Consider the following 13,763-nt stretch of genomic DNA (forward strand, 5'->3'; position numbering starts at 1 on the left):
GAAAACAAAAACACACTTTTAACCCTTCAACTTATGGGTTTGATTGTGCAGAATGAGACCAAAATGATGTTGCCATGGAGTAACATTATTATCAATAATGCCGCAATTATTTTTCTTTTTCCATTTCAAGAAACTGTTATGTAGAATCATTGAAAATAAAATCTCTATTAAACTGCTTTCTTCTTGAGGTACTGTCTGCACATTTAAGTGCCACCGATAAAAATGAGCCTGTTTTACAATAAGGTACATTTTTAATGATTCTTCTGTCATCAGTAATAACCAGCAGCAATAAAAATATAATCTACGTAATGTTATGTTAAACTGTTTAAAGTGTTTCTCTTCATCAATGAGCAGTGATAGAAAGTGAGGACCCATTACATTTGTACTGCTATAACATATTTCATTATAAACTGACACAATTTAACAATCTAGGGAAAAATCCATTCATTTTAATTAGAGAGAGAGAGAGAGAGAGAGAGAGGAAGAGATGTTTATGCCCTTATTGACAATGCATAATTTTGATTCAACTGTAAATGTTTTATTTATTTATTTTCTTCTGTTGACCAATGTAGTCTGACTAGATGCGGCTATTTACAAGGGATACATGAGGTGGTATTTATACAGATAAGTGACAGTTTATATTTTATAGTTGATAATGTCCATACCATTGAATTGGCAGGATGTTAAAAAGCTGGTGAGAAGATGCATATTTTTTTATTCATGTAGTGCATACACCCTCTGTATTTGTCTGGGCGTAATGTACACAAAATGCATTGCTGATTCCTACAGCATGAGGTGCTGGTGATGTGTTCTGTCGGGAAATAAGTTACATGTTTCATTATTTACTGAAACTTAAATCCAATGCAGGATGAATGTATATCTCACATATTTCACATTGACTTTGTATTTATCCAAGACCCCTAGGCAGTGTCACTAAAACAGAAATAAAAGATACAGTAATGATGTGGCAGTTTTAACAATTACAGTAGAAATGCAGAGCATTTGACAATAATACATGGAGCAGCGGATATGGTCTTCTCTAGGAGTTCATGTTTCTGCAGATCTTGGTATTCTGCTGAAAGAAAAAAAAGATTACAATTGTACCTGTAGTCCATTGACTGACACATTTTAATGTGATAGAATCAAAAATAGAACTTAATGAAGTACTGAGTGACGTGCTTTAAGATGTTATATATGACAGTCTCTTGTATTACAGTCTTAAATAAATATTATGGTCATGTGAAACATACTTAATAGCCCAGTGTTAATGTCTGTTGCTGCATTCCTCTACAGGTATACAAGAAAGCCAAGCAAGGCCAGAATTTGGTCTGATGGCACAGTAAACAGATTAGATAAACTATAAGATGGGCTGGTTCAGTAGAAACTTTTCAGTCATTGCAAAAGGCTGATGACAGAATATATGTAAAATATTTTATAAAATGAGTGTAGTTTAGTATGGTTTATACAATAAAAGTAATCAGAACGCATGCATAAACAAGTGCCTATGGACAGCTTGGACACATTAAAAACATACAGTACACTACAGTAGCAACAGCGGTTGCATCCAGTATAGTCCAGTGTTTTGAAAAATTGTTTGGTATTAGATGAAATGGCTGCCATTATATACAGGGTAACTATTGCAAATAGTGCGCCTTATACTTAAAAAAGGCTAAGGAACTTACAAATGCTAACTCCATATATAATGATATACATGTAAATGCAATGAACCAAAACAAAATGACTAGAGACTCCCAATTGAATGTTCTTCTCCAATACTTGAGTTGTTGTCTAAACAAAAAAATAGTTTTGCATTTGTCTTACTGCTGTCTCCTTCTGGCTTTGAGTCCTACAAGTCTGATGGAATGCATGCCTTCCCAAACCCTTAAGAGAGGCATGTGTTTCCCCATATCTGTGATGCAGCTAGAATTAAAATTATTTCTTGGTAAGAGTACTATACCTGCAAGTCTCTGTGCTGGGGGTAGACACCTTACATGTGTCAGCAGTATCCTTAGTAACAGGACTTTGCACTCCCACCCCCGGGTGGCATCAGCTATTCACTATCCTCCCTCCCAGTCTAAGTCAGTCCCAGGTTAGTGAGTGGGTAGTCAGACTTCCTTGCCTCTCTGCCATGGAGCTGGTTTGTCTACTTTTCTTAACTTTATCTTCAAGCTTTGGCTAATGCATTAAGGGATTGACAAAGATTAGGTGTGTGTGTTTGTAACAGTAAGTTGTTGTCTGTTACTAGTGTTTTTTTCTTCTAGCTTCTATGTAAACTGTGGTACACCAGAACAGCCAGGTGCATGTCCTGCTTCCCTTGGGACCCTAAATGGAAAACATAGGCAGACATGTTGTTTGTGACATTGTTTATGTCTTGTAAATTGGGTTTAACTGCCTACTCCACGTTCTGGTACTTATAGTTTCTTATAAATGATCGTTCCATGTAATGTACATCTGTGTTTATTTCTGATGGATTACATGACTATCCGCACAGTGTACCATACTGCTGTGACCAGTATGTTAACCACTGTGTGGCACTGCTGACTGTTGTCCATGTATGTTCTTTATGAACCACCTCCAGTTGCTGCCAAAATAATGATGTTCTACATTCTGTTTGTACTTTGTGTTCAGTTTATAGCCATTTACCTTTTCATACCATATTAAGTATATTTTCATGATTTTACTTAATGCTACATAGCAGTTTTGTATATTAAATATTATTCTACTACATGTGCCTTTCTCTGCTTGTCTGTTTGATGGTCTGTGTCCTCCTCACTTTCACATCCCCTCTATTCAGATCTCAAGTGTTTTATGTTTTTCACCCATTTTTGCACACTGTACTATCACAGGAAGGTTAGTACCTTTGCACAGTTTTGTGTATGGTAGAAGCGTGACACTACTTGCTATGTTATATCTATCAATGTTTTGTGGCTCCAGTTGTTTTTGCTATGCTTATCTGAATCAGCTACTGACATTATTGTTTTGCATGGGAATCTGCACAATACATCTTACTTATAATACCTGTGCTCTATGCCATTTACGATTCTCATTAATTACTGACACAGTGGGGGGAGATTCATAGAGATGCAATGCATGCAAGGGCAGGGTCTGTGCGACATAGCAGCAATACACTGACCTGTAAATAATACTTTAGTAAACAAAGGATTTTGCTCTCCTTTCATTTGATATAGGCCATCTCTCTGAGCCACTAGCACAGGTAACCATCACTAAAAATTTCCTGAGAAAACAGTTGCACTTTTATGAGAAACAAGGCAGTATTCTGTAATTCATGCTAAAACTGTGAATTCTGAATTGACAGTTTAGCACCATTCCTAAGCATGATGCATGTATGCATACATCTACCATGGGTACAGGATATCCCATGAGAGCAGTGGAACCAAGCTGCACTTTTTATCACCCTTCTACTTCACCAAATGTAGCAGTTCGTAGGCATCTGTAGAACCTGGGCCATGTGCATAGCAGTATGCAAATTGCATTATATTTGTGGCTTAAGAAGACTGTAGCACAATTAATAATACTAAACTGCACAAAGAAAAGCATCTTAGTGGAAGCAACCAAGAAATAAGAAGCACATTCCTGGCAGCAGAGAAGTAGCGTTTCTAGAGGAGACATGATACCTAGCATTCTACCCTACTTTGGTAAGCTATAGCCATTTAGTTTAATAAACATGGGACTAGTTGCCTTGGAACTGAATATTGGTAATGTTACTGATCTGTACTAATCTTAAATGATACTTGTCTTTGGATATATTTATTATAAGATGTGAGATTGTGTATCTCTTATATAGATGTGTAAAACCTGACTACAATATCAGAACAACATATTTATTACTATCCCATTTATTGTATGTAGACCGCATGTGTGAATACAGTGGGGTAGCTGAAATGCCACCCCCCAACAAATTCATTCTTGAGACTGTAGCTCAGTGACATCTGTTAACTGTAACACCCTAGGTATCCCCAACCCATGTTGTCTGGCAGCAACTTAGAGAAAAGTGCATTGTCAGCATATTATGGCATATTATTGAATATTATTGCCGGCATCTAAATATCAAAAATTTGCTAGATACAAGAAACTGAAATGTAATTTGAAACGTAAATAGGAAGGCATACCTCTTCACATTTGATAATACTGAATAACTGGACGTTTCCTTGTACACTTGGCTAGGATTTTGCTCTTCGAGAGGAAGTTTTTTTAATTCCTGATCCTACACCATTTCTGAAGGACCTCTTGATGAAAGATTTCTCCAAAAACGGTTTCAAGAAAGCCAGTTCCTCAGTTCGTTCTACTTCAGCCAAGCAGTTATTTAACATGACAAGGCAATAATCAGACTTCTCAGACAGCTGTAAAGAAAAAATATATATTTGCATTTTAATATAAAATAATTTACAAATAGTGTGAGGTAGTCAAGCCAGTGCATTTATTTGCCTGTATGCTTTTTCAATAGGTTGATAACAATATCTGGTTAATTGTATGGCATATTTCTGAATGGTCTACAGAGTGAGAAACCTACAGACAAATTCAGAAATAGATGCAGTACACAAAATGGCAAAGCATGTTCTGCCACATTTCCTACTTCTTAAATCCTTTCTTCAAGATACAGTCAGGAGTTTACATCAGATAAGGAGTTATTAGAAGTCATTAGATATTGCTCTCTGTCTTTGACAATTACTGTTAAAATTATTGTTTGTCCATCCCTGTACCCGGTAAACCTATATATTTTGAAATCACAATGTATTGTATTAACAGTTTTATAACCTTTAAAGGTCATCAAGGAGTGTTTGTCCATGTGAAGCTGGGGTCTTTGAACTGATCCCAGTCCACAAGCCAAATGAATTCTTAAAGTTCCGTGTGTTAGTAACATGACTCACCAATAACGGCAACCGATTTCATAAGCTTGCACTTGAATTCCAAAATATTTTTCAGGTCTCTATTAAATGTATCTGTTTTCACCAATAAATTTATGTTTCTGGCATTGTATGAGGTATTTTGTAAACTTACACCTAAATTACCAATTAGCACCTCAATAAAGGAACACTTAAACATCAAAAGCTTTTTGCAAATGAAAAGCCCATTTGTCGTGGTATACAAGTTCAGCTGTTCAAGTCATCACCATCATCCTCCTCCTTTTTTCCATTTTCTACATGGGTCAGGGCTTTGCACCAAGTGCTGGCATCTTCTCATCACATCTAGCTTCCTCAACTGCTGCATTTACATTCCCCAAATTTTTATACCACACACTTGTAATGGTCACACCATAGTTTTGTACAGCTTACTTTTCTGATTCTTTGGTATTCTTCTGTCACGCTCTACCCCTGACACTCTATGCCAGTTGGATGCAGCCCCTCTGACTCTAGATTTCAACTCCTCATTCAGACTTCCCTATTCCTCAACCACCCTTTCCAGATACTTTAAGCTATTAACCTGTTCCACTCATTTTCCTTCTACCTCAATTCTGAGCTTTTTTATGTCCCCATCTGCTGCCACTACAGGTTTCTTACTTGTCCTCAGTTTCATCCTGTGTGCCTGCAGTTTTCATCCTGTGTGCCTGCAGTTTTCATCCTGTGTGCCTGCAGTTTCATCCTGTGTGCCTGCAGTTTTCATCCTGTGTGCCTGCAGTTTCATCCTGTGTGCCTGCAGTTTCATCCTGTGTGCCTGCAGTTTTCATCCTGTGTGCCTTCAGTTTTGCATTCCATTTGCCTATCATTTGCAGATGTTCTTGATCAGAGTCTACTTGTATTGCACATTGTCTGCATATAGCAGATTTGTTTGTCTGTCTCCTCCACCCTATTTACTAATGTAGTCTTCCACCAGTATAAACATCAATGGGCTCAAAGCTGAACCCCGATGCATAACTACTCCCACTCGGAACCCCTTTATAAGTCCAAACTCTGTTTATACTTTGGTCATTGTGTCCTTGTACATAGCCTGCACTAATTCTACCAGTGTTTCCATGGCTTTCAACCAGCACAGTACTACCCAAAGCAACTTTCTTGGGGCCTTTTCATATGCTTTATCCAAGTCTAGAAATGCCTATCCTGACTCCTTCTTCATCTCTGGCTTTTTCTCTATACTATCTGTCTCGCTACAAACATCAGATTGGTTGTTCTGCATTCTGCTCTGAATCCAAACTGCTCATCTCCCATCTTACTTTCTATTACTCTGCATGTTTGTTTATAAGTCACCCGCTCCATCATTTTCATGCAGTATGACATAAGTTTAATATTTCTGTAATGCCCACATTTGTCAATACCCCCTGCACACAGATACTAGAATGCTAATTCTCCATTCATCCTGTGCTCTCCTTTCTTTCAATACTGCTATGAATATTGTCAGGAGCCATTTCTTCCCCCCAGTTCACCAAACATCTTGATCATATCTCGCACAAGCTGGTGTGAGCCTACTGCTTTTTCTGATTTCAATGACTTAATGCTGTTCTTGCTACTTCTAAAATGGACTCTTCTTCCTATGTCATTGTGGGTTGTGTTTTTTTTTTTTATTTCCAACAACTGTAGAAGTCTTTCTTAGTATATAAGTCATCTCAAGACACTTATTTATTCTCTTAGTAAATAACTGCTGGCTCAGTCTAATTTATTGATCTCTTTCACACCATGCAGACAGACTGATGACCAGTACTCTATTCGGGGTCCAATCATTGATCTAAATAAAGTAGCATAATGTTCACACGTATAGTTGAGGTGATATGATAAACATCCTGCATCACCAGATGATACTACTGGATTCCCCACCAGATGACACTTGTATGCAACAGCATACAGTTCAAACACTAGTTATCTATATTTAAGGACACCAAGATCATTTACAACAATGCAATTAGTTATTAGTCTGTCCAAGGTATATAACTGAACAGTGCTTGGCACTGAATGCAATACTGTTCAATAATGTCCATACAACTGGTTTATCCAGTTAAGATTGTAATAAATTTTAGTCTTCCAGGTAATACTAACCTTATTTTAGAGTCATCCAGAAATTTAGTCAACTAGTCCTGCCACTCCTTCATTTCTTCAAGTGAAGCAAAAAGTCTCCATTTTTACCAAACAGCTTGCCTCAGTTTTACCACACATAAAGCTCTGAAGGCTAAGGCACATTTCTTATTTCTGTACTGCCATTTAGAAATGCCACAGCAGAAATAAGAATGCATTAATTACACTCCCCGAACATGCCCTTAGCATGTTGTCCGAAGGACATCTGTTCCCTTTGCCCTGCCTTTGCTATGCTTCTAAATGCACTAAACAAAAGCCAGTACAGAACCTTGGGCACACCCTGCTTTCATAAAATGTATAATATACTCAGAGTCTACATTTCCTGGACATAATCCAGTTATATACATATTAGTATAACTTAAAATTTAACTGTCTCAGTGTTTGAATACAGTAGATTTTAGAGTGGAATCAAAAGCTATATAACATTCACTGGTAATTTTTCAGATACAGTATCAAGCACATTATTATAAAAATGCTATAAGTTAGTTAACCAGATATAAATCCAAGCTGACTAAATTAAGGTGCAGACATGAAGGCACCTTGGTTAGCAAAGTCCTTTCCAAAAACTTCACTAGAATATGGCATAACAAACAGCACACTCGACTTTGGTGCAGAAAGCTCTGGATTTTATTCCCACACTAGGCTGATCAATTGCTGACATGGCAGTATAGCGTAAGGGGGCTTGGGCACTAGGGAATGTGTCATCCTTTGCATGAGTTGCTATACGGAAGTACATCTGCTTGAGTTGGTAGCAGTTCATATTGATGTAAAAGTTCCCCACAGCATCTACCTAAAAGAGTTTAACAAAGCATAAAAAATGTTATTTACAAAGTGTACATATTTACAAGCACTTGTATACACTTTTCTACTTTTTTACTATTTATCATTTTTTCTTATAACATCTTCATTGTTATTCTTCCATAATTTACACCACTCCTTCTTCCACAATAGTATTGTAATTTTTTGCAGTATATCTGACAAAATCCATTTCCCATTAAACAAAATTTCATTCAGTCTTTCATTCCAAAGAATCCATTTTGCATAAAATAGATTATCTACCCTTCTCATATATTCTTTCATCTTGTTCTTATAATGTCCATACATAGTCATATTCATATGTATATTGTTTATCATTAATATTCCCAAACAAATTTTTCTTCATACAACTTTTTTTACAGAGTTTTACCACTCTTTTACATAAAAAAACATGCTCTGTTGTCCCTTCCTCCCCACAAAATAAATACACTCTTTCAACTTACTTTTTATATGGTATACTCCTGCTAACTTGTTCCTTAGTTATTACCAGTCTCCATAGTAAATCTTGGCACTGTACTATCATGGTATACCGCTTTTTCCTTACTTTAATGGCTTTAATGATTTCTTCTGGTAAAGTTTCCCATGTATTTATATAATATTGTTTTAACACATTAATATTCTATCCTTCCATGTATCATCAATTTGTATTATCCATTATAGCATTTCTTCTTGATAGTTTTTAATTTCTTCATTTATTTATTCTTTTTCTCTTTTTCATCATCTCCCAGAACTTTTGTAAATATAGTTAGACATGATCAATATTAATTTCTCATTCTCTTCCTTTGCCCACTTTAATACTCTGTACAAGTTTAAAGAAGCAAAATAAACAACTGGATTTAGTAACTCCAATTCCGCTTTATCTTCACTCACATATAACACACCTCTTTTCATAGATTTTAATCATGAACTCCATATGAAAGAAAATACTAATTACTAATTACCTTTTCATATTTTTCTTGGATCATGTAAACATGTGACATATATTCTATTTTCCCATTAATACAAAATTCACCAGAGAGGCCCTTTTCCTGAATACAAATCTATATGTCCTCTACAGAAGACATAATTCTTTCATTTCTTTTATCATACCCTCTCATTGTATCATAACTATATAATTTTTCCCAGATTGTATTCCTAGCAAAGACTTTTCATTCATTGAAAAATACACACCCCCAGTTTTCACATCACCCAAAGCTAGAGAAACCAAAACATCTCTCATCTATATTCTGCTCTTAGCAACATCCTCTGTGTATGCTAAAACTACTGGAATAACCATGTCCTTTTGCATCACATATGTAGCATCTTTCATTTTATAACCTATTTCATGCTTTATCACATTCATTACCAATGCAAACAAAAGTGTACCCATGGGACATCTTTGTCTTATACCGAACTTCATGCATATATCTTCACTCAGCCACCCATTCACTAACATTCTCACTCTGTTGTTATAATATGCAGACATCCACATTCTCTTAACATTATTCCACATTTCATACTTCTCCATAAAAATTTTAAATATATGTTTGAATGCCTGTTTATTGTGAATATAACTAGGACTACTAAAGGTACACACAAATGTGGGGTTTGTAGTCAGTGCACATACATCCTTGAACAGCAATCTGTTAGGGTAATACTTTAAATTTTAGTATATACTTAGCATAAGGTAGTTGTGCATCAAAATGAGTGATTTACATTGCACCCTGTTCTGGATGTGATTTTTTATGTTGGCAAAACTGAAATATATTTTTGAAAGAGAATTTATGAACATATATATGCCATCTCAAAAGGTAATACAAATAATTCCCTTCTTAAGTACACACAAACATGTTCTAATTATCATGAGTTCTTATTTGGAATATTAAAATTTATTCCCCACTCTAGCAAGGAGGATTTGGGGAAACAGGAATAAAGTATAGGGAGCTTATTTGGCAACTAAGACTTAATGTCTCATTTATCCATGGACTGAATGAACATGTCTCTGTTTAATTTGTTTTAAAACTTAGGGCTTCTAAATTGAAAGTTTCCTTTTCCTGTTTGTTTGTGTCTTTCGGCTTTTCCCGGTTAGGGGTCACCACAGCGGAACTCTGGTCCACTGATGATTGGTAGTGGATCTTTACATACCAGGTTACCAGCCCTGATGCACAACCTTCAATGAAGGCACGCCCCATTCACATATGCCTCCACATAGAAGACGCTCTAGCTGAGAATCAAACGGGACGTCTGCTATGAGGCGACAATGCTACCGCAGCACCACCACCGCAGTATGTAAAATTGTTTTTTCTTTGTTGAGAATTTTTAACATTTACACTCTATATTTAATATGTGGTTAACTTATTTACTTATTTTTTATAATTAACTTTGTTTATTTAAAAATATAAAAACTGTCTTTTTATATTCAATTTACTATTTACAATATGTAAACAACTTTTTGAATATTTTCAATATGATTTGTTAATAATGTTTTACTAATTAGTATTTTTAATAGACAATTGATTTTAATCAACATCACATGACATTACTACATCCATTCAAATGTCTGTTGGGCCTCAGTTTAACTGATCTGATGAAGTCCTTAGACTTTAGGGAGAAAAGTGCTTAACCTTTCTGTTTTTTCTTTTTTTGTTATTTGATATAATAAACTTTAAATTTTAATCTGTGTTTGTTTCATGGGTTGTTGTTTGACACTACATGAGCTTTATTGCTGCTTATCCACCACCTTCCATTTCTGCTCAGCTGCCCGTCAGTATACTACCCCACATTGGATACAGGTCAGGTGAATCGAGGAGAGATTTTCACACTACAGCCTAGCAGAAGTAACCAGTTCTAGGATAAAAAAAAAGACAAAATAAGCCATCTACCAGCTAAAAATATATACATCATTGTTAAGGAATGGCCTGCTGTGTCATCTTTTTTGTTTGTACACTTATTCAAATATTATTCTATTTTTCTACTAAGTTTTTTAGTTTCAGTTCTAGAATCAGCCTGGGCATTGTGATCTGTTAGGTGAATATTCCCACCATTTCTGTGGCATACTTATCTTGGGGCCCCATCCTCCAGGGGAATGCAATCTGTTAGATACACAGTGTTTCTCAAATATAATTTCCTAAAACAGTTATTGCTTTTTTTGGATATTTAAAAGCTATTAAAGATTTTTATAGAGAGATTATTTGATCACACTATTGGTTGGAAGGTCAAAAACAGAATCCATTGCTATATTGATTAATTCTAAGTTGAAAATGTTTGTATAATGTAATGTACTATGTCATATATTAAGGATGCCGTGGTGGTACGGCGGTAGCATTGTTACCTCACAGCAAGAGGTTCTCCCGTTTGATTCTTGGCTTGGCTTGAGAGTGCCTTCTGTGTGGAGTCTGCATGTCCTCCCCGCAGTTGGGTAGCATTTGAAAGACATGCGTGTGTAAATGGGCGTGCCTTTGTTGAAGGCTGAGCGTCGAGCTGGCACCTCAGAGTTTCATAAAAATCTACTGCTAATCATTAGCGGACCGAAGTTCCGCTGTGGCGACCCCTTACCTGGAAAAGCCGAAAGACAAACAACAACTATGTCATATATTAAGGGCACTTTGGGCTTTTTGTTTAATGTTAGCAAAATTAAGTTTGATGACATGCCTACTGAATTTTTTGATTATCACTGTGGATGCATGCATTTGTGCATTTGTATTTTGTCAGATTTAGCTGAAGAAATTATAAAACAGTATTTGTAAGATACAAGAAGAAATTAAGTGTCTTTCACTTCCTAAGGACTCTGCAACCAAAAATTTTTGTAGAATGAAATGTAGAAATATAAGTTGTAGAGTCTTCCACGAACCACACCAAATTCAGGATAAAACACAGGTTTATTGAAGATAAAAAGATAAGCGCTTTCGCATGCTTGGACTGCATGCTTCATCAGATCTATCACAATGAATCATTCAAAGGCTTATATACAAAATGTGACTGTTTTGATATCATATTGTTCAATTGACTAATTGATTAATTATATCAGCTGACACCCACATTTTGTATATAAGCCTGTGTTTTATCCTGAATTTGGTGTGGTTCGTGGAAGACTCTACAACTTATATTTCTATATTTGTAAGATACACAAAAATGTGAACATGATGACATTTAACTAATCTATGCTTTGACTGAAATTGTTTCAAATTAGTATTTTTTTTTTTGTTTTAATCATAGTTATTATCAGTAAGTCATTGATGTAGCTAGCCATGGATACAATTTTAGCACCAGTTTTGTCAAACATGGTGATTAGCTCAACGGAAGAGGGCATTTTTATTAAAAAATGAATTTTATATGAATGCTGTCTTTAGAAATGCATTATTGATCACATTGTTTTTTAATTTGGTCAAGCAATGCATTGCAATTTAAATTCCTTTTTTTTTGGTAACTTTATACTGAAACTACTTTTTAAAATGTTTGCAGCTGCATGTGATAAACAAATTAATATTTTTTTTAGATGTCACATTTAGTTATGGTTTTCATCGTAAGGCTTTTGAGTCCAGAATATATAGAAAATCTACTTACATTAATTAATTTTCACATTATAATAGTCCTAATTTAAGCAAGATAAAAGAATATAAGCAAAGGAGAGTTTATTAGTCTGACAAACCACACTACTAATGAGGCAGAATTTGAAAATGAAACGCCAGGATTCAGGAATAATACCCAAACATGAGCAATGAGGCTGTGGTAAAAAGGATCTGTTAGCACAATCACTGAAACCAGCAGTTTGAAGTCACATTAACTGCAAAGAGGAAAGACCTCGTTATCAGCTAATTTGCATGTATCTGAATTGCTCTGTAATTACCATAAGCACTAACAAGCCCCTTTCTGCTGGTCTTGTGGTAATGACCACTGGAGGATGACGTGTCATGTTATCACAGGCTGTCTCTCTCATTCATTTCTTGTCACATACACATCCAAACACATATATACATGCATAGTCATACACATCCCTGAATTTACAGAATGTGCCTGATCGGTCTCTGTTCCTTATAAAACACAGATTATTAGAGTCATTCCATAATGCCAGACATTAGAGTTTCATTCTTGTTATTATTATTGCTCAACCTGTTGCTGTATTTACATTTCAAACTGGAGTACATTAATATTCAAAAAGACTTTCTGGTGTGTTGGCATGGTCTTCGTATATCATAAATCATTACAGTCAATCACTAATGCCAGATATTAGAGTTTCATACCCTTTTGTGTCCACAGTGCTGCAAAACCTGACTTCTATTAACTTTGAAGTGGATTAAGGTAATATTAATGAGTGTCCCTGGTGTCTAGTATTCCTCCATATGTTAGAGCTGCAACACTTCATTTCTATTAACTTTCGAAATGGATTAGTATAATCTAAAAGAGTATCCTTGGCTTCTAGTGTTCCCCACCCCTACATTTCAGGAACTGTTCATTGTCAAGAAGAATATAGAGGTACAGCAGCCACACCCCCCACACACATTTAAACATTCATCCAAATACACACAGACACTTACCAGTACATCAGTCACAAACATCCTCACCTGTTTGCAATCACGGACACACTCACCCATTCACCTCCCCTCTCCCTCTCTTACATAAACTCACACATACTTATAAACAAACAGTTACCCTACCTATCCCCTAACTAATCTGACTATTGTGACCACCTAGGCAGTCACACACTAACCTGGCACCACTCGTACCTCTACATACACTCAGATGTGCTGTCACACACATAAACGCTCATACCAGTCCCCCAACACTAAGCTCCCCAGCACTCACCTGTAACATGATCTCATCCACCGCAGTTAGAGGGTGACTGTCATCTTTTTGCTGAATGATTTACTATGGCTGGTGGTAAGGATATACACTACTGTGTGGTTCTGTGGATCAGTCTGCTGTGTAACACAGTTACCAGAGAGATTT

The 13,763-nt window shown here is 35.9% G+C and overlaps 1 protein-coding gene across 2 annotated transcripts in view; it reads right to left on the bottom strand.

Moving 5' to 3' along the window:
* Window positions 1-231: 231 nt before the first annotated feature.
* The window catches only part of NPS (neuropeptide S), a 104,427-nt gene continuing 90,895 nt past the window's right edge, over window positions 232-13,763 (bottom strand). Inside the window, exons 3-4 of one of the 2 annotated variants that reach the window (XM_044055676.1) lie at window positions 4,131-4,361; window positions 232-1,072 (exon numbers count right to left, since the gene is read on the bottom strand). In XM_044055676.1, coding sequence (XP_043911611.1) covers window positions 4,182-4,361 — 180 coding nt within the window. In that variant the 3' untranslated portion in view covers window positions 232-1,072; window positions 4,131-4,181. Of the gene's footprint in view, window positions 1,076-4,130; window positions 4,362-13,763 lie in introns of both variants that reach the window. The other variant, XM_044055675.1, reaches the window with a different exon arrangement.

The sequence above is a fragment of the Protopterus annectens genome, chromosome 14.part0, assembly GCF_019279795.1.
Source record: "Protopterus annectens isolate FY-2018-M chromosome 14.part0, PAN1.0, whole genome shotgun sequence".
NCBI lineage: Eukaryota > Metazoa > Chordata > Ceratodontiformes > Protopteridae > Protopterus > Protopterus annectens.